At 54.8% G+C, this 20754-nt stretch overlaps 1 protein-coding gene across 1 annotated transcript in view; it reads right to left on the reverse strand.

Moving 5' to 3' along the window:
• LOC119100910 (insulin gene enhancer protein ISL-2B) overlaps positions 1–20534 on the reverse strand; it is an 80192-nt gene extending 59658 nt beyond the window's left edge. Inside the window, exons 1-3 of the mRNA XM_037224107.1 lie at positions 20466–20534; positions 10614–10800; positions 1863–2134 (exon numbers count right to left, since the gene is read on the reverse strand). Coding sequence (XP_037080002.1) covers positions 1863–2134; positions 10614–10800; positions 20466–20484 — 478 coding nt within the window. The 5' untranslated portion in view covers positions 20485–20534. The remainder of the gene's footprint in view (positions 1–1862; positions 2135–10613; positions 10801–20465) is intronic.
• Between the last annotated feature and the right edge of the window lie 220 nt (positions 20535–20754).

Consider the following 20754-nt stretch of genomic DNA (forward strand, 5'->3'; position numbering starts at 1 on the left):
TTGATCTCACGTAACTATTTGAAGCGCAGGCCAGAGTTGCGTTCAAATGATGCATGAGTTTGGAGCACCGGACTGAGACACGGTCCGTCGAGCCGCACGCCCACTTGGTGTTAAGACCCGTCTCCACGGGAGCAATCCTGACAGCCTGGCTGACCAATCCGGCCCCACCCACCACACCAGCCCCGAGACAGACACGAGTCTCGCTGTCTGGATCAATGTATAATCACGTGCCACGGGTTATCTCTGCTCCATCAGCCCTGACGAGCGACGACTTGAGTGCCTCCCACCCAAGCCCCAACCGGCACCGAATCAGCAGTCCCAGTCGGCAAAAAATCACCTAATGTAACCAGCAAAAACCATGCTCGGCTGCCGCCGCACCGGCCAGCGGCGGGCGTCCATGGACGGAGGCCCTACTGGGGCCCGCTACTTGGATGGAGGCCCCGACCAGGACCCACTGCGTAGAAAACGACCCTGCCGAGGCTCACTGCGTGTATAGAGGCCTGGCCGGGGCGGGCCGCGTGGACGAAGGCCAGCCCAAGGCCCCCTGCGTGGACAGAGGCCCCGACCAATGTGTGTCTTGTGGACGCAGTCCCGGCCGGGGCCTGCTACGCCGTCGCTGATTGGCCGATGGCTGCCGAGACAAATACATTTTTGGCGCGCCCGAGACGAGCCGGCGCCGGCCGGTGAGTGGCCGGCTGGACTGCCTAATGACAGGTCGGCGCAGCGCCGGCCCGCCCCGCGCCAGATGACGCCGCCGCCGCGCCAGAGCACGCCCAAATCTCCGCCAATCGCCGGACGTTGAACTAGCGGCAGCGCACCATCTGGCGACGCCGCCGGCCCCACTCTCGGCCGGCGGTCAACAGCGCCTCCCAATTACCTGGCCGTGAGTCGGCCTAAATAGGCGGCCTCACGACACCGCTAAACGGCGCGCCAGTCCGCGCACGCGACGCGCGGCGCCGCCCGGGCCTGGCGGGACTTCGACGGGGCTCTCGTGTCGCCGCGGGCCCTTGGCAGGGCTCCAGCGTCGCCCTCGGGTCTCGGCGGGGCTCCCGCGCCGGATAATAGCGCGCGACGCCCGCGCAATTGGCGCGTTCGAGTGCTGTGTTTATAAGCGCGGCGGTGTGGCGGCGGCGCGCGTGGCGGCCATCAGCCGGAGACTATCACAGCATGCTCTATCACGCCCGCCGGCCGGCGTGCACTTGTCTGGGGGCGATGGGCGGCGATAGGGCGGCCACGCTCCCCGGGGGCCGCGCCGCCCCAGCCGGTTACCGACAATAATCCAATACACCTCCGTGCTTATCGTTGTTATCTCAATATGTTGGCCCAGCTCCCCCCGCAGATACTATCCGCGAGCGGGGCCCGGCCTCTCTGTGGACACCCCGGCAGAGCACGCGCATCCTACACCCGGCTAATCTGGAGGCGCGGCGCGCGTTATTGAAAGGCGCGCCCCTAATGAAATACGCCCCCCTCCCCCCTTCCGACGCCTGGTGTCGGCCCCTGCCCACTGATCTCCGTCCCCATACAGAATGAGGCGTAATCTGTTTTAAAACTGAGAGGTCGGCTTGGAGAGGCACCAGGGCAGAACGGCGTTATTGTCCGGCCTGCCGGTGTCAGGTGGCACCGCTGCTGCAGCGCCGAACAGATCGATGGCGAATGCGTCGAGCCCCGCCCTGGACACGAACACTGCGGAACAGCCGTCAAGCCAGGCGCCGCGCGCCCCACGCACCAGCCCGCGGACATCCCTTGAACTCGCCTTCTACGGGCGGCCCGCATGCCGCGCAACATTCCCGCCGTTTTTACGGCGGCCCGCACACAAAAAGCGGCAATTTGCACGTGACATTGTGCCGGGCAGTGGCGCCTACCTGACGACTTCGGCGTGGTCGCCTCCTGTTTGGGCTCCAGCGCAGACAACTTGGTGTTATTGTTGTTGTTCTCGCACAGTTTCTCCGACTGGTGGTCGTCCTTGCAGAAGAGTCCCTCGTCCGTTAGCGCGAACTCGTCGCCGGGAACGAGCTGGCGGTCGCACAGAGCGCAACGAAAACAGTCTATGTGGTATATTTTGTCCTTGGCGCGCATCACAAAGTCCGTTTTCCGGAAGCCGTCGCCGCACTTTTCGCACTTGGTCCCGAACAGCCTGCGGGAAAGGAGGCTCGTCACTGGACAGAGATGGCAACAAGTGCTGCGCTTCAAGGACAGGGGCGATGAAAAACGTGGTTGGGAGGATGCCCAGACTTTCACATGGAGGACTAGGGATCTATTCTAAAGCGGCCTCTTGACCTCTGGACGATTATGTGACTGCCAAACCACCCAAATACCAGATACCAGATATCAGAACAGGGGTGTGTGTAGGTTTTAGCAATGGAGGACAACGCGAGTCTTTTTGTTGCTTAAAGCACGTTTCATTGCGCCCCAGGCGTGCTTTTTTGTTATGAGACTTATAACGATTTTGCATGCTTTTGCTCCAACTATTTCTTAAGTGTGTACAGTTTTTCATCATCTATTTTGCTCAAATAGATAAGTCATATAAGGTAAAATATATATGTGGAATTTCATAAGGATGGTATGAAATTTCTCCTGATTTCATACAGTAACCATACTCTGTCATAATTTCATACCGAGGACGCAAATTTCACGTGTCCTCGGTGTCTCCCCCCCCTCCCCCACCCCCCCTCTCCTCTTGAATATTCCCCTGGAACAAGAATGCACGTCGCTCAGCACGCACCAATCAAAGCCAACTTATCCCTGACTGCAGCCCAACAAAGTCGACCCAAATTCAACTGGGGGTCACATCATTGGCAAGGAAATAAATTTTACGTTGACTCAAGGAAAATTTGTTTAGTTTCGGAATCGACTCCGATTTCTCCCAGCGTCAAGTACAAGTCTGATGACAACTGAAGTCGTGGCACTTCGTGAAGACCGCGTCATGATGTGCACCGGGAACTTCAAGAATTCTGTTCAAATGTCTGCAGCCGAAAAGCCTTAAGATCGTATTGTAATAAACTAGTCCATAAAGCATACAAACATAATTCTGAACTAACTTATTCTATTGTATCAGATTATTGCAATTTTCAACTGATATTTCACGATGCTAGCAGTGCAACCAGCGTCATCTAATATTGGTTTGCATTGCTGTCCCTGTGCGTCTGGAGCCATTCTGACCGCACGTTCGCCTCTTGTACCAATGACTGAGGCCGGCCAGTCAATCTTACGGTGATCACTGCTCACATCCGGTAAGGGATCCAATTGAGGAGGTCATTATGCCAAAGGCGGTAATATGCATTGTTCTGATTAGTGGCTCCTAGTGGGGCGACTGTCCTGCCGTTAGGGTTAGCAAAAAACGTGTATTTTGGGCTAAATGTCGCAGTTCACAAAACTGATTTTATCAATTTTATTTAAGGTAAAAGTTGTGAAACGGTGGCAATTTACAGAACGCTCGTCCATTAAACTGTGATCTCCGAATACGAAAGCCAGCGCAACTCAGAATCTCTTGCAGGGTGAAAAAATGCACCAGGTCTATTTTTTAAGATTTCTTTATTTTCAGGAAAGGGCTATATGCAATAGCGACGCGCTCATGCAACAAAGTCGTTGTTCAGCGCTGCACTCAGCTGCAGCCAGTGCTGTCTAAAACCGGACTGCATACTGGCATTAGCCTGGAGTGGAAGGCTTTTACGATGTGCCCCCGGCACCGTGTGACCGTAAACACTGCGCGTAAGACACCGGCTCCTAAGTGCTCCGCCCTCGAAAAGAAAGTAGGCCCCGTGAAATATAGTACGCAGGCCCAGAGACGGAGAATCGTTGGCCTGGATGTGTCTATACGGTGTGTTGGCTGTTCGCAAGTGCTACGGCTAGAAAACAGCTGGTGTAAAAACGTGTTGACGACTGAAACTGTCATCAAGTAAGCACAACATCGGCCTCCTGTTTTGGCGCCTGTGATTTCGCTCGTTCTTGTTTTGACTGAGCCACGCACGCTCCAAAGGAACATCCCTCTAGAATTACAGGCTCAAACTTTGCTTTTAGCCGTATGCGGCGCCCTACGACCGCAAAGTCAAAGTTGGTCATATTGATTTCTCATTGTCTGCCGAATTGCTGTCGTCGGAGTCATTATCGTCCGGCAGTACTGCACTAATTATATTCGCCACAGTCAAATGAGAAAATTATCGCGACATCTTTAATTTAAGACAACTAGATACAAGAGCGTAGTCCCTAATCAGCACCGGCCTGTTCCGGGAAATCTGCAAGCTAAAGATGCGATATCAAGTCGGGACCCTACCCGACTGCTTGAAGCAACGCACGTGAATGAAACGCAGGGAGCATCCGTAGGGTAGCAATTTATGCAGCGAAAAGGCTGGATTGATTACAGTGTTGCACGCAAGCATTAACATTTGTTGCGATTGCAAACTGTCGCCACGCTCATGTGAATGGCAAATGGCCCTGGCTCGTTATCGTCTTCTTCATTACAACCCAGCATACATATTTATAAGTCCAGAAGGTAGTTCTACCGAATGAACTGACGGCTAACTGGCATCTCGTCGTGCACCTCGCGTGGGGTCCAGGGCTGACGACAGAGCTGCAGGACACCACACAATTTTTATGAGCGTCAGAGAAGCATCCAGGGAAGGTCAGATAGGTTTCACTCCCCTCCTGCGGGAAATGTTATAACTGAACTCCTCGCCTCCTGCGTGAAACAGGAGTCCTTGATGTAGGGGGCCCGTGCTTTCCCGGCGGAGCGGATGGTGATGAGACCTGGAGCATAATGAGCCCACGGGACGACCGATGTGACCAGCACTGGAGCCGCGAAGAGAGTCCTTGTTCTCCTGACAGGACTGCAATTTTCGCAAAGGTCTCTTCCATTGAAGGAATGTTGCTTGAACCTTGTGGGAATTATCAGGGACTCCGAAGCGCTGAGATGAAACATAAGTTCTGATTCCAGACTCCAGACTTCCTCGGATTGACGGGGTCCCCGGACGTGTACAAATGCCCCGCTTATATCCAAAAACGTCTCATGAGATGAAAAAAGTTCCTGACACAAGCCTGTCTTCCGCTCTGACGCCTATGCGCTCTACCCAAAATGTTATTGACCAGACCACTGGCCAATAACGTGTTTAAAGGAATCGTGCCGCCTCTGCACGAGGTTTACAAGTAAGATGGCCAGGGCTCGGCTGCTCATCTCCCTCCCAGACCTTTCAGCTCGGTCAGGTGCGTTGCCCTCGCATACCTGGGAAAACTGACCCTTTTCCGCGCCGCGGAGAAGGAAGTTTCATGAGTGTTTGTTTCTCTGTCTGCGTCCGCAACAGTGTTCGTAAGAGAGTTTTCGACGTTCTCAACGTTTTGAGACAACAAAAAGTATTAAAGAAGCCCTCTCGAGTTAAACCTTCCAAATGAACTTTTCAAGTAAGCCTTCCGCATCGACGACCAGACTTCTGTTTGAATCCAGTTGGGCATAGTTGACCGACTTTGACCTCATTTAAAGAGCTAATTACTACCCTCACCCAGCGAACTTTGGCAGATTGAAGTGAACTCTATAGCTGGCTCCGGCTGTCTAAAAACAGATGGTATGTGCACTGGCTCTGAACCGCGAGAATTGCTGTCAATTATTTCCAAGTCGACTCGAGGGAAGTTGGCGCTGCTTGCTTGTTTTACTCCTTGTTTTTTGCATCTCTCCACCTTATTCAGCTTATAAGTTGAGCAGTAATTACAATGGGCTGGTTTCATTGCTCTCGCGGAAAACGGTGTGGGTCATTTCGACGCTAAATGACCGGAGACATTCAACGCATTGTTAGCCACAATAAGAACGATTATTGACATGTAAGAGATGCATACTGCAGAAAGTTCATTTTATAAGGCGGTGAGTGGTGAGCACTTTGCCTATGCAATTCCCAGCCTCAATCGCATGCTGGTCACTTTATTGTGTCAGCCATATAGCATGCATATATATATATATATATATATATATATATATATATATATATATATATATATATATGTACAGTCCACTCTGAATCAATACAATTCTGGCTGATTCCTGAGCTAACTCAGAGTGGGAGTCGAACACAGCTTTGTCGGCAACACGATAGTTCTAATCTTATCATGCCAGAACCTAGGCAAAGAGATAAGAAAGCAGGCTCGCATTATAGTCCACAAAGAGATAATTGCGGCCATCAACTCGCTAATGCATAAAACGTACCACTACTTGAGCCCGACTGCGGTTTTCTACCGGAATGCACAGTGTCAGACTGCAGGGACAAAAGGCGTGTCACCTGACCGAAATGTCATTGCCAACGCGCAACGCCCTGGCAGGAGCCGCCGCCGTTGGTCGGTCATTGGTTGACTGATGCTGAGCGCAGCATGACGCAACGACACCGCGTGTTCCGGTTGGAAATCATGACGCACCTTTTGACGAAACTTTTCTAGCACGTTTTGACGAAAACAAATAGCATGCCTGCGTCCAGCCTATGCTGTTTCGCTCTTTTCTGGCACTCTTAAGGGTAAAACATTGCCCGTGAACATGATGGCGCAAGATGCATAAAACGCCGTTGTTGAGCTTACATCAAAGAGTCGTTTGATTGTCAGAGAACAAGTGTACCGTTGGGTCCCATGACTTTTCGTGGTATTGATCTTTTTCATGCAAGTCAGATTTGGCACCTTCCCTGAGCAAGACCCGCCTGCAACAATGCTGCATCTTTACCATGAGAGTATGCAGCATGCAGATATCACTCCCGCCGCAACAAACCAAATACGCCATCTAAAAATCCCTCCCACACAGATGATAGTACCCACTGGCTAAAAGCTTACACATCTGCATGGAGGTCCGATCCCCAGGCGTGGGCGTGTGACACGTGTGATTGTACGCGGCGCCAGACTTGTCGCTCTCGCTGACATGTCCCCAGCATCACGAAACCTACGTGTGAGTGTCTGGCCGGACTGGGTGGACTCGCCTTACGTTATTCAGCTCTTGAGAACCACCGCCCAAACCTGAACCCGGGCGAACAGTGAAAGGGAGAGGAGGAAGGGGCGTGGTGTGAACATCAGCTGTGCCGCGGTACCACTGCAAGGCGCCGAATGAACCATTACACCGTCTGGCAGTACCGATGGTGGCGAGTGAAGAGAGGAGCGAGCGGTAGCACTCTCTTTTGGATTTTACAAAATGTGACATTAGCCCCTAAGTATCGTACGTTTAGGCTCCAAGCCGGCCTGGTCCGCGGGTCCTACGGTCCTCGGCGGCAATGCCTGGTGCTCTTGGCGGCGTGAAGTGGGGGCTATCGAGGAACCCGGCACCGTAATGCTGTCGATGAACATTGGCGCCTCCGTAGCTGGACGCCAACTCTGCCTGTGATGGTCCGCGGTGCCCTGGTCGGGCGGTAGTGCTGCTTGTGATGGTCCGCGGTGCCCCGGTTGGGTAGTCACGCTGTCCGTGATGGTCCGCGGTGCTCTGATTGGGCAGTAGCGCTGTCCGTGATGGTCCGCGGCGTCCTGGTTGGGCAGTCACGCTGCCCGTGATGGTCCGCGGCGCCCTGGTTGGGCAGTAGCGCTGTTCGTGATGGTCCGCGGCGCCCTGGTTGGGCAGTAGCGCTGTCCGTGATGGTCCGCGGCGCCCTGATTGGGCAGTAGCGCTGTCTGTGATGGTCCGCGGCGCCCTGATTGGGCAGTAGCGCTGTTCGTGATGGTCCGCGGCGCCCTGGTTGGGCAGTAGCGCTGTCTGCGTGATCTGCGGTATGTTAGCCAACAGCAACAATGGCTGTATGATTGGAACTTATAGCATATTTGGAAGTGCTTGCCCACTCACCTTCCCTCTCCACGTCCATTGCTTCTGAGCGTAAAATCGAAGGACGCAACATGCATCATGTATAAATAATTGTTGCACAATTATACCATGCCGCGTCAGAGATTTGAAGAAAAAAATCCGCCTCTGGCTATCTGCAACGAGGACTTACGGCTTTATCGTATTACTGACATTTGTTGACGTCACGTGCTTGTTTACTAAGGTTCCTGTCGAAGAGACAATATTTGTGATCTGTGACAAACCCATAAATGACCACACGCTGCCAGAATGAACATTTCTGACCATTGTCTCAATCGAGTGCCTCATCAAGCTGTACATCAAGAATGCATCACACTTGCTTCCTGCGGGAAGTCAAGTTTTACGTGCAGACGGAACGTAACACAGCTGGTCTTTCCCTGTCTATGGTTTTCGTGAACGTGTGCATAGCGGTTTTGGAAGATCTGGCGCAGTGGACGGTTCCATTGGGACCGGATGTATGGAAAAGGTACGGGGCCGACGTCTCTGCCACCTGGGAGCATGGGCGTCACGCCTTGATATGGGGCCGACATCCCTGCCACCTGGGAGCATGGGTGTCACGCCTTGATATGGGGCCGACATCTCTGCCACCTAGGAGTATGGGCGTCACGCCTTGATGCGGGGCCGACATCTCTGCCACCTAGGAGCATGGGCGTCACGCCTTGATACGGGGCCGACACCTCTGCCACCTGGGAGCATGGGCGCGACGCCTTCAACGACTTATTTGATGACGTTGACTCCATCTCGGGCCTTCAGTCAATGTCACCCTCAAAATTGAAAATGAAGGATGACTTCCCTTTCTCGACGACCCTGTCACCGGACAGAATAACACTATCGTCATGGACGGACATGTATCGCAAACCGACTCTTACCAATGTTTATATCAAATACAAATATCGCCGCCCAAGGAAGAGCAAGATCGGGTTGGGTAAATGTTTAACACAGGGAGCAAAAAGGATATACGACCCATCTACACTCCAAAAATGAGCCGACTGGCACCTTTACAGAAAATGGGTATCCCCCAACTTGGTGCCGGATCTACTCCGACCCAGCAGCCAGACGGCAGGCCGGCAGCCAACCAAGTCAGACTCTCGGTGCTACTCCGACCGGACAGCCAGAGGGCAGGCCGGCAGCCAGCCAAGCCGGACTTTCGGTGCTACTCGGCGCGAGGAAGCTCGTTGCTTTCCGTCACTCTATTGCTCAGTTGTCAGGGAAGATCCAGCACCAGGGACCGCACGGATCGGTGGACTGGGGGTGGCCGTGGACTAGAGTGACCGCATGGTTCAGTGGACTGGAGGTGACCGCATGGTTCGGTGGACTGGGGGTTGCCGTGGACTGGGGTGGCCACATGGCTCGGTGGACTGGGGGGTGACCGTATGGTTCGGCGGACTGGGGTAGCCGTGGACTGGGGGGTGGCCGCATGGTTCAGAAGACTGGGCATGGCCGTGGACTAGCGGCGACCACACGGATCGTTGGACTGGGGTGACGGCACTGGTCAGTGCTCACCACGGTCCTTTCGCGTGTGACCGGAAGTGACTCGCAGCCGGACACAACTGACGGACAGCCGTCAAACACGCCTTTTTGCGCCCGCACTGAGGTGGCGTGGTACAATGCGGTCGCGTGCGTCCGTCGGCATGGGTGTCGAAGGGCACAGGAGGGTGGGGGAGAGGGGAGGGGGGTTCCACCTGCCGGTCCCAGTCGAAACGCTGCTTCAGCGGGGGCCATCAAACATTAATGCCGGACATAATTGTGGCGGTGATTGTGCCGCGAGCTGGCTTTTTGTAGCGGCCGTGGTCAGCCGGGCCGCTTGTTTGGACGGATTGGTCCCTCTGATAGCGCTCTATCGCTGCCGGCCCGACAGAAATCAGCAGTTCAACGAAACGCCCCGGAGCATGGAACGGAAAGCTCAAACACCGGCAAAGCACTGTCTTAAATTATAGCAGCCAGGTCCAGAGAGATAAGAATGAGTGCAGGGACCGTCTTCAAGTGATAAGGCCTTATTGTCTGGACGGAGGATTAGACATCAATATTTCATAGCCCTACATTCCCGAGCAAAGTAGGTTATGTGTAAGGCCAATGTCAGTGCAGGTGTAGGTTTGCTTTGCTTTGATATTAACTACACACATCTGGTTCCTATAAAAAACTGAGTACGCTTTATGTGAAGTAAGTGCGGTATACTCTCATGACAGAAAACCGTCGTAAGTCCGTTCCTTTGTGCGCAAATTCAAAATTTACATTCGCTCCGATTTGAGCCTTACTCAGCATTTACCGGTTGTCACACATCACTCGAAATAGGTGCTAAGGCAGAGATGTTTTGCTGTTACGAATGGCTGAAATTAAGCCATGAATTTCACGGTGCCCTCATTGAGTTGTCATGGATGCATACCGGTATTGAAAAATGGTCATTGGTCGAGACATCCAATGGAGCAGAATATTAATGGTCGTTGCCCTCGCTGTTACACATCAGCTTCGTATGACAGAATTCCAAGAAAAAGTCGCGTCACGCACACTAATATTGAACGAATCGGAAATAGTATTCAGAGGCTAGATATGAAACTGAAGGAGTGAACACCGGAAGTTTTGACCGGCGTGAGCGTGATGGCAGAAGAGAGCCGTAGATCATACTGGGGTGGCACTACTTGTGGGATATCTCTGGCGTTATCAAATGCTTGGTCTGGCACAGCAGCGGCTACCACTAACGACACCGGCCAGCCGTTTTCCTTTCTGGCCCTCCGCAGCCTAGGGTCCGTAGAACAGCGCCGGTCCTCCCCCCCCCCCCCCTCCCTCACATCGCCTCGCACAGTCGAGGTGCGCTCACCTGACGTAGTCGCTCTTGCAGTACGTCTTGCTATCACGCACGAAGCACGTGCACGTCTCATCGAGGAACTGGTTGCACTCTGCGCAGCGCAGGCAGGCGGCGTGCCACTCGAGGTCGGGTGACACGCGCAGGATGTACTGGTCGTGGATGGCGCCGCCGCAGCCCGCGCACTGCGACGTCTTCTTGCCTGGGGAGACGCAAGCGGGTCTGGGTCAGTTAGTCCTCCGGATGGGACTGGGGACGGTGCAGGGGCTCCGGATGGGACTGGGGACGGCGCAGAGGCTCCGGATGGGACTGGGGACGGCGCAGGGACTCCGGACGGGGCTGGGGGCGGGACAGCGATACCGCGTGGGCGCAAGCTCGCGTTTGCGTTGGCCAACTTTGTAAGGAGTTTGACTGTTGTGACCACTCGCACTGGATTGTCTAACAGCCCTACAACCTTGCAAGACACGCTTCACGTACAACCGTGTGAGTCAGGTGTAGAGTTTCGTTGGTCGACAGGGGATGGGACGAATAATGAGGTTGGGGTGAGGTCATTGAGGTGGCGGTGGTAACGTCTTTCTATTGATCCGTCTGGCTGCCCGCAAGCCGGCGTAGCTAACTATACAACAGAAACTGCTTGAAACCCTAGAGAAATAGCAGCCCACGACGCGGAAATCGTGGAAAGGGAATTCTAGAAAAGGGAATTAAATTCTGCCACCGCGTATCATCAAATGCTCGACGTATGGCCAAAGGTCGCAAGAAACTGCGTAAAATGGAAACGCATATCTCTAGGCGCACGTTTAACATGATGTCAATGTGAATGTGTCGCTGAAAGAGCATCATAGGGATTCTAAACATCGGGAAAGATCTTCAGTTCAGAAATCAAATGGATCTCGTAGGTTGTGCTTATGTGTCTTCATTCCATGACCTTATGTGCGCTTTGCATGATAAGCTTTTGGCCTTTTCTGGTCCTCTTGCGTGTGCATAGTAACACATTTCCACCGCATGCTTGCCACAGTTGACAAAACGCATACCTCCGCTGAAGATGTGCAATAGATGTTACAAAAATGGTGACAATCCTAACATAACTAACGTGATTCGTCTCGATTTCTCCAGCCCCCGGCTGTTTTTGCACACTTGCGAGATGTTTGCCCACCCAGTTGGGCGGCGCGCCACCGCCGCCAGCTGCCTCGTGGCTCAGCGCTCCCTCCGCTCCTTGTTTCGATATCGCAGCCACGCTAATCCGCTGAAAGGAAGCGGCGTCGTCGGAGGGGGACGGCGGCCGCGTGAGAGGGCCCCGGGCAGGGGCGGACAGGAGATAGAATCTTATCTTGTCTGATTCCACCTGGCACATGTCGGGTATCTCGTCTGCTACAGCTGTTCTGCGTTTAGCGGCGGGGCGTCAGTTTTTGCGCGGCCGGCGTCAGGTCCGGAGTCCGGCCGATCCGCACCATAGCCGCCACTTCTTCACGGCCGGACGCGCGGCGAATCCAAACAGACTGTCAGCGTCGAGCGCTGCTGGGACGGGCACCAGCAGCGGGCGCCGTTCCCAGGCCGCCGGGATGGCGCTATCAGCGCCCGATTTGTGTATATTTAAAACAGTTTTTCGACCAGAGCCGATTGTTTTGCGGCGGGTGCGGCGTACATCGCGATATGTCCGCTCGGGCCGACTGGTCGGTGCCACCGGCGGGCCTGCGAGAGCCTTCGGAATGGAGACCTGTGTTCGACCACGGCTCACTCGAAATGACAGGTCGCCCTTCGAGATCGCCCTGTTCTGCTGGCGGTGCTGTCGCTGCCAGCTAGTCATGTGCCAGACATCAGGCGGTGCAACTCCTGGAATGCAGTCCTGAACAGCTGAAGCTGTGTTGTGGCTTGCAATAAATTATTCAAGTGTTTGTTTACGATCCTGTTCGGAGGGTTTGAGATAAGACAGCGCGGCATTTGGGCACTTTCATGCCCGTCTCAGCTGCCTTCGTGTATTTTTTGCGAAACATACGCTGAAATCAGAACCCCTATCTGGACAACTGGCTTACCGTATGGATATTGGAGCCAGCGACCACGCCATCCATGACAGTGCAGAGCTCAGTTCAGTCGGGCTATTTGCATGCTTGTGGGGGGAGGGATGCCCCCGCTCCACTGCCAGGACAGATGGGAGCGCCCGGCGCCTTCTCCAGCCGCCGCCGTGGGCGGGAGCGGGAGCAGCTCGGCTCCCCCGCTCCCACCGAGCCGTGGCCCGACAGCGGCACGATCCGCAGGGAGCCTCGCCCGGCCGCCGCGCCCAGCCGCCGCCGTGGGCGGGAGCGGGAGCAGCTCGGCTCCCCCGCTCCCACCGAGCCGTGGCCCGACAGCGGCACGATCCGCAGGGAGCATCGCCCGGCCGCCGCGCCCAGCCGCCGCCGCGGGCGGGACCGGGAGCAGCTCGGCTGCTCCGCTCCCACCGAGCCGTGCAGCTCCAGCAGTCGGGCTGCCTGCAGCCGCTGACAGGGGCCCGGCGGGCCGTGACGCGGCCCCGGCGGCAGCTCGGCGTCCGAGCGTAGCCGCCCGGGGCCGCCGCCGGCCGCGCGCTTCGCCCGGTAGAAGCGACCGCCGGAAACGGTATGTCAGCCGGCGCCGGCCGACCAGCCCTCCGCGCCTATTCACGACATCAAACACAGAGGCATGACGCCCGTCACAGGAAACTAGCCTCTTTCATGGCTGCCGGCCAGGGAGATGCATCAGTATGATAAGGCGCGCACGCCAAGGGAAGTGAGTAATTAATTTCGAGTGAAAACGGCGTGGGATAACAATTAAACCACCGGCCGTTTACGACCCCAAAAACAGCTAGGCACTTCGTAATATCTCGCCGACTAACGGCTCACCGCAAGCTAAACGCAAACAAAGTCATGTAACTATTAAGCCAAATCGAAACCGTGAACGACGAAGCCCGCGGACAGTTGCGTCCTCCCGTTAACTCGGCACATACCAGGTGCGATTTCCTGGGCTGTCCACAATAAGTGGGGGCATCATCCGAGCCTCTTCAAAACAATTTAATCACTTCCACGCCCCGCACACCCCACCAAAGCCGACGAAGGTGGCTGCCGGACAAGACACGCGCCTCGTGTGTGCTTACGTGTGTATACCCGCGAAACGGCTGTTTTTGACGGCGCTGATCCTAATGACACGGTGGCGCACCGTCTGTCCTCAGCGGGGCCGCGGCTCCGTTAATTGCCCGGGCTCATCAGCACGCAGGCGTGCCGGCCATATTTCAGCTGGCGGTGTTGGGCTCGGCAGCGCCTGTCGCGCCCAGCTGCGGTGCAGGTGCAAACGGCTGCTAAAAATCAATGGTGAACTTGAGCCGGCGAAGCGCGCCCGGGGTCAACAAGTGTCTCCGCCGGCGCCCGACTCAGGTGGGCGGGGGAGGGGGCACGCCTGCTATCTGGGAGAGTCACAGGCGGCCGAGAGCTCGGCAGACACCCGTGAACGGTAGCCCCACCCACAGCATGGTGTTTCATCGACAGCTTGTCTGGTTCAGGTTCGGAACAGAGCGTGTAATCATGATGTATTTCTGGTTGTATCCGGCCGCTTTCGGGAAGCTTGTCCCAGACACGTGTTCGGCGCCGGATCAGGCAGTGACCTCTGGGGGTGCCCCATGTTAGGGTTATGTTCCCGCACATTGGTATGTTTCGTTTTAAGCAAACGAGGGCAACCACACGGGATGTTAAATGTTTATGAAACTTTAATGCCGACAAAGTGGACTCGGCAATGGAGCCCCGCGCTTACCAGGAGCTAGGATTGGTCTGAGAATGGCGCATTGCACACAGGGGCAGGAAGCCATCCTGCATTGGTCATTTAGCCATCGAACTACTGACCTACCATTCACGTCACTTTGACGAAAATGGCAAACGCACTGAGGAACAGATGTATAAGTAATAGAACACTGATACATGACAACTTCAAAACCGTGCAAACATTTGCAACTTCACAAACAAAAAACACAAACAACACCAAACATTTTCATCCCATCATTTGCAGCCTGAGACAGCGTGCCGATTATTCCCATTTCCCCTTTTTGCCTCTGGCTATATACATATTATAGCAATTTATGTCTCATGCTTTTTGTCATTGTATATAGGCTGTACACAAGACAGTACTAATAACCCCATTCCTAGCAGAATAACCAGGAGAATGGAGAGATACATGCATTGATATTTCGGCTACATGCCTTTATCGAAAAGAACATCGGCGGGGATATCACTTCTGATATTCTTTTGATAAAGGTATGAAGTCGAAATATCAATGCATCTGTCTTTTGATTCTCCTGGTTATTCTATGAGGAAGAAGAATAAGGCTATCAGTGCTGTCTTATCTATATGCATTATGCTCTCCGCAAATTCACTGAATAGCTTAGGTACATTAGACTGCGCACACCGTAATGTCACATCACCTCTTACTGTCGACCAGAGGTATAAAAGTCCGAGGACCGATGAGGCAGATCAGAATCGGCGCGTTCGGACTTCGCAAACTGGCAGAAAAGCCCAGTCCGCCCGCAGTGTCTTGGCACCGTCTCTTAGAGCGACAGCGACCCTGTTCCGGCAAAGCTCTTGTCTTTTAGCGGCTTTCGAGATAGATCGGTCAGGTCAGCAGACCCGTCGCGATTTTAAGGGGCTGAAAAGCACCCCGGACAGTGTTCCGACCGCACCTGAGTCACTGTCACTCCCTGGGCAGTGTTTCGACCGCACCTGAATCACCGCCACTCCCTGGACAGTATTCCGACCGCACCTGAATCACCGTCACTCCCTGGACAGTATTCCGACCGCACCTGAATCACCGTCACTCCCTGGACAGTGTTCCGACCGCACCTGAATCACCGTCACTCCTCAGACGGTGTTCAGACCGCATCTGCATCACCGCCAGTCCCTGGACAGTATTCCGACCGCACCTGAATCACCGTCACTCCCTGGTCACTGTTCTGACCGCACCTGAATCGCCGTCACTCCCTGGACAGTGTTCCGACCGCACCTGAATCACTGTCACTCCCTGGACAGTATTCCGACCGCACCTGAATCACCGTCACTCCCTGGACAGTATTCCGACCGCACCTGAATCACCGCCACGCGGCAGATGGTCCACAGCGTCTACCGGCGATGGATGGTCTACCGGCGCAGCAGCCAACATAGACCGCGTGGAGGGCAGGGTGCGGGCCCTATATTCGATTTTGTCACGCGCAACGAACGACAGAACATTCTCAAAAATCGCGCATCACCATCACGGTGTGCATGGTGAGAGGGCCGGCACCCCTGGACATCACGACCAGCCCGCAGAGAGCCCACTGAGACGGCATGTAGGACCACTTGTGATGAGGATGCACGGTTCCGGAGCTGGGGATTTTAGTACATGGTGGTGTTTTGCGGGAGGTTTTGTTCAATTCAGGGACATTTATCGGTGGGCATTTGCGCACGCGTGCAGTGTTCCTTTCGATGCTCCAAGGCCAAGCATATCTGGAACTACAGTAAAGGCGCTATGCAGTTGTAGTCTGGGAGGGTAGGTGGAATGATGGATGGTTGACATTGCTAGAAGTAGAAGGGCTTTTATTCACAAAGCGCTGATGCTATTGTAGATGGCTGAAACAGGACGAATAAAAAAGGGAGCTCCTAATACCAGGCTACCAATAGCTTGTTACGCTTGAAAAAAGTTTGGAGCATGCCAACTTACAATGCCTACTTATTTCACATCCTGACATCAACGGGTTGTTGGAAGCCTGAGGCTCATACTTCCTTGCATTATTTGGCCTTTTCAATCCACTTGAAATATAATTATTGAAATGCGTGGGGCATATGTTTTTGTCTTACTGTTCATATCTGGATGGTTTGTGACATTGGTGGCGCCATTTTTAAGCACTTCTTCCAGCAGCGATCGTTGGTTTTACGCATGCTTGTAAAAGTTCAACTATACTGCACTCGGCCTGTTGGAAGTTGGGTTCAGTGACTTGTCCCTTTCTGTACCTGAAGCCCGGGAGGTTACTGTGCGATAAGCCCTCAGTAAAAAACGGGAGCATTCAACTTGAAACAGACTCATACAATGGATTTCGTGAAGTGCAATTACCGTTGTCATGTCCTTATGTCCTGACAGCAAGAAATTTGCAGTTGCACATAGCAGCTGTCAACGCATCTGTCGCTCATTTTTTAACCACCGGCTGTGCTCCGATATGCATGTCAAATTATCAAAGAAAACTGAACATGCCTTTTTCAAACGAGAGTAATTGGGCGTGATTTGAACTACAGCCCTTCGTGCGCTACACCTTCAACTAACATTCGGCAATATACATCACTGCAGTAGCACATGCCGTGTGAAGTACTTCCTTACAAGAAGTGCTCATAACCATACATGGAGGTGGCACATAAGCAAATGGGGGTTACCAACGTCAGTGGCATTCATCACTCTAAAGCGCCTGGAAGGGTCTCAAACTCTCAGTGGTCTGAATAAGATGAGCTCCTGCCAGTAACTCTCACCAGACATAAGCATGTCCCACCATTGTTACAGACCTCGCTGTAGACCATGACTCCCACAAAATATCCGCAGCGTGAAACTTTAACCTGACACAGGCTGTGGACTCAACAGTTCACCACTACTCCCGACAATTTAAAACAAGCGCCGACACTGAGATGTCCCGCTGCTGTCGCATTCACCGTAGCTGGTGGCATAGTTTCATATCGGGAAGACTTCGCACAACTTTTCAGATCGCGTCGGTGTAATGTAAAAGTTTGCCTGCGTTCGACACAAGTGCTGTTGTACAATGGGCTGGTTATTGCACGCTGGGGCGCAGGACGGATATACGGAATATCCAATACCGCGTGTGTCGAACTTGAACAACCGCCCCTGGGAAAAGCTTACCCCCCCCCCCCCGCCCCCATATCCGGCCACTTCATTGCGCGCTTCCGTTTGCTCGCACGTATTTCACAGAGCGCTTTTGGGCCGATTCCGATATGAAAGCAGAGATTGAATATTTTGCTGAATATTGCAGCCGTATATTGCGCATGATCACCTTCAATGACCCAGCCAAAATGCTGCCAACACAAGCATCTTACTCTATCGTTCCCACCAATATAGTGCGCTATAGTTGTCATATCCTTCGTCAAGGATGCACTGCGGGCTCCAGAGGGTACCGTGCGGCTGAGAGGTACTGTAGTTGCCTGGGGGTGGTGAAGCAAGTCCCTCCCAAACGTGCCGAAATAACGCGGATTTCCTAAGGTCGCAACAAAGTCCGAGGGCTTAAAGGAGCTACTTAGGACAATCTCACAAGCATCTAAGCTAGTAAAGTATCTCACAAATGCCTACTTCTGTTTCACACCCTTTGTCATACTAACAGCTTACTAATCACAAGTAATGTTGATCCTTTGCAGGGGGGGGGGGGGGGGGCAAGGTTTTCCAGTTGCCCATTGCTATTGATTATCAAGACAAGCACTCGACAAATGTATGCCAACACTAGTTAATCGATGGACATTAAACGTATGTACCAAAGGTACACAAAACAGTGCATGGATTGAGGATGTTCACCTTCGCGTCTCATAGGATTCGTGTCTCACTACAGCATGTCCATTCTTTTGGCCAGCAGCATGGCCGTGATTTCTGCAAAACAGATTTACACTGGCAACAAAATATAGCGCATTTTGCTCTTGTTTGTTGTGACCAAGGAGCATTTAATCAAATTTATCAGCAAGAAGCCTCCTGATTTCAAGAGAGAACAATAAGTAAGATGTGAGGTTGTGCTAAACCTGTTGCCTTTTCTGAGCTTAGGCATGGGTCACACAGTAAGCTAAATAGCTTGGTAGTGGTGTTACAGAATCTTCGTTGGCGTGGCGCTGCACCATGCAGTGCAAGCCAGTCGCGTAGCAACTAAGGCTACAACTGCTCGTCACCTTTAAAATGGCCTTGAAACCAGCGATGGAGGGTTTCTTCTCGTCTGGGTAGGCTCTCAATGGAGAAATAGGAGAACGATCGAATGATCAGTACTTCTTTTATGGCTACGTCAGCAAGCGCCCCCCCCCCCCCATTGTACACATACGCGTACACGCGATATATACCTTGCGATTATTTAGTCAAAGTGTTTAGGGAAAAGATGTTGGGCTTGTATTCCAACGGCACTAGGTACCAGTCTCGGAGTGGGCGCGTTTTTGCTCAACTGACGTGGAAAGGCCAGCTGGTAACTGACCAACAAGGGTCAACTCAGGCCAAAGGCGGCCGTGCCGCAACATACGCAACAATCAAAACTCTCCTCAAGCCTGACTAAGTGGAAGCAAAATTAACCGTACATCTGAACGGAACACCTGGTTGGTAGGCTCAGGATACGCGTCACAAACTATGCTTAGCAGATGCCCTGAACGCAAACCCACACATACAAACAAAAAAGTGCGATCCGCAAAGGAAAACAATGCGCAAAAAGGCGGCTCAAACGTGAAACTTTCATGGTGAAATGTCAAGCTTTAACTAAATTCAATAAATGACGCGGATGTTGTTGCACCTGTCACGCTACACTCTCCGCTCATGCCAGTCTCCACTGCGGCAGATGTCGTAACAGCCTATGTTGTAACAAGTGGAGGACAGCGTCGCTGTGCAGGGCGCTGTTTGTGCACGTGGAGAAGAGACACACACGCCTACAAACTGAGGTGGCGGGAAGCCTGGGTTTACACGGAACGGCAGTCGAGTACACCCCACAAACACCACCTGAAGGCCGACCCGCGGTGGAAATCGGCCCATCTCGCGGTTTGGCTGACTCTAAGCAGCCACTAATGAGCCCTGGTGGCGGCCGCGGGTCCGGATTTGCACCTGAAGCCGAAGCAGCGCCGGCAGACCGGGGACCGGGCCTGTGCGGACCGCAGCTGAACCGGGAGCTCCCTGACGGACCACGGCCGGACCAGGAGCACCCCTGCGGACCGCAGCTGAACCGGGAGCTCCCTGACGGACCATGGCCGGACCAGGAGCACCCCTGCGGACCGCAGCTGAACCGGGAGCTCCCTGACGGACCACGGCCGGACCAGGAGCACCCCTGTGGACCGCAGCTGAACCGGGAGCTTCCTGACGGACTATGGCCGGACCAGGAGCACCCCTGTGGACCGTGGCCGGACCGGAAGCACCCGAGGGCACTGTGGTCGGACCAGGAGCGCTCGAAGCGCACCGTGGTCAGGACCAGGAGGACCCCTGCGGACCGTGGCCGGACCAGGAGAACCCGAGCACACCATGGCTGGACCACGAGCACCCGAGCGGACCGCGGCCGGACCAGGAGAACCCGAGCGCACCGTAACCAGACCAGGAGCACCCGAGCGAACCGCAGCCGGACCAGGAGCACTCGAGCGGACTGCGGCCGGACCAGGAGCACTCGAGCGGACCGCGGCCGGACCAGGAGCACTCGAGCGGGTCCCAGCAGGACCAGGAGCCGCCGCCGCCACAGCCGGCGCACCCCCTCGGCAGCACGCCTCACATGCACAGCCCGCCACTCTGCACGGGACAGCGGCGGCCATCCGCCCTGCCATGCACGCCGCGGCGCCCCCACTGCCGACCGGCCGGAGCTTGCAGCAAGCAGCCGACCGCAAGCCGGCGGTGACAACTGTCGGCCATGACTGCACGGCCGGTCCGCGGCTGAGGAGCACCGCCACAGGCGTCACGCTGCACCACTAAACCCGCCCGCCCGCGCCCCTCCGCTGACACACGTCATTAGAAACCACAATTCAGGAAAACTTGCCGCGTATCGGAAACATGATAAAGACGATAGCGACTAAAAGGTTTCCATTACAGACGGCCGGTGCATGCGTCGGGGGCCGGCGCGGCGCGCGGCCGCGCCGGCTGACCCGGAAGGGGCGGAGTCGGGTCACCGGCTGACCCGCGCCCGGGACTCACCCTGCGAGCGGTCCCCCATGGCCCCGTGCCGCCTCGCGCCCGCACGCGGTACCAGGTGCTCGCCGGCCGGCCGGCGCCGCTCTGCGCCGCCGCCATTTCCCCGCGCATTGGCTCCGCCCCTGGTATCACGTGACCGGCACAAGCTCCGCCTACTGCCGCCGCGATCGATCGGCGCGCCGGCGAGACGCCGACTGGCGCCGGCCGCGCGCGCTGGCGCCCGGTCAGTGGCAGCGCGCGCGGCCGGCCGACTCGCGCGTGACGTCACTGGAGCCGCGCTCAGCTGGCGGCC

The sequence above is a fragment of the Pollicipes pollicipes genome, unplaced genomic scaffold, assembly GCF_011947565.3.
Source record: "Pollicipes pollicipes isolate AB1234 unplaced genomic scaffold, Ppol_2.1 Scaffold_4881;HRSCAF=5763_pilon_pilon_pilon, whole genome shotgun sequence".
Taxonomy (NCBI): Eukaryota; Metazoa; Arthropoda; class Thecostraca; order Pollicipedomorpha; family Pollicipedidae; genus Pollicipes; species Pollicipes pollicipes.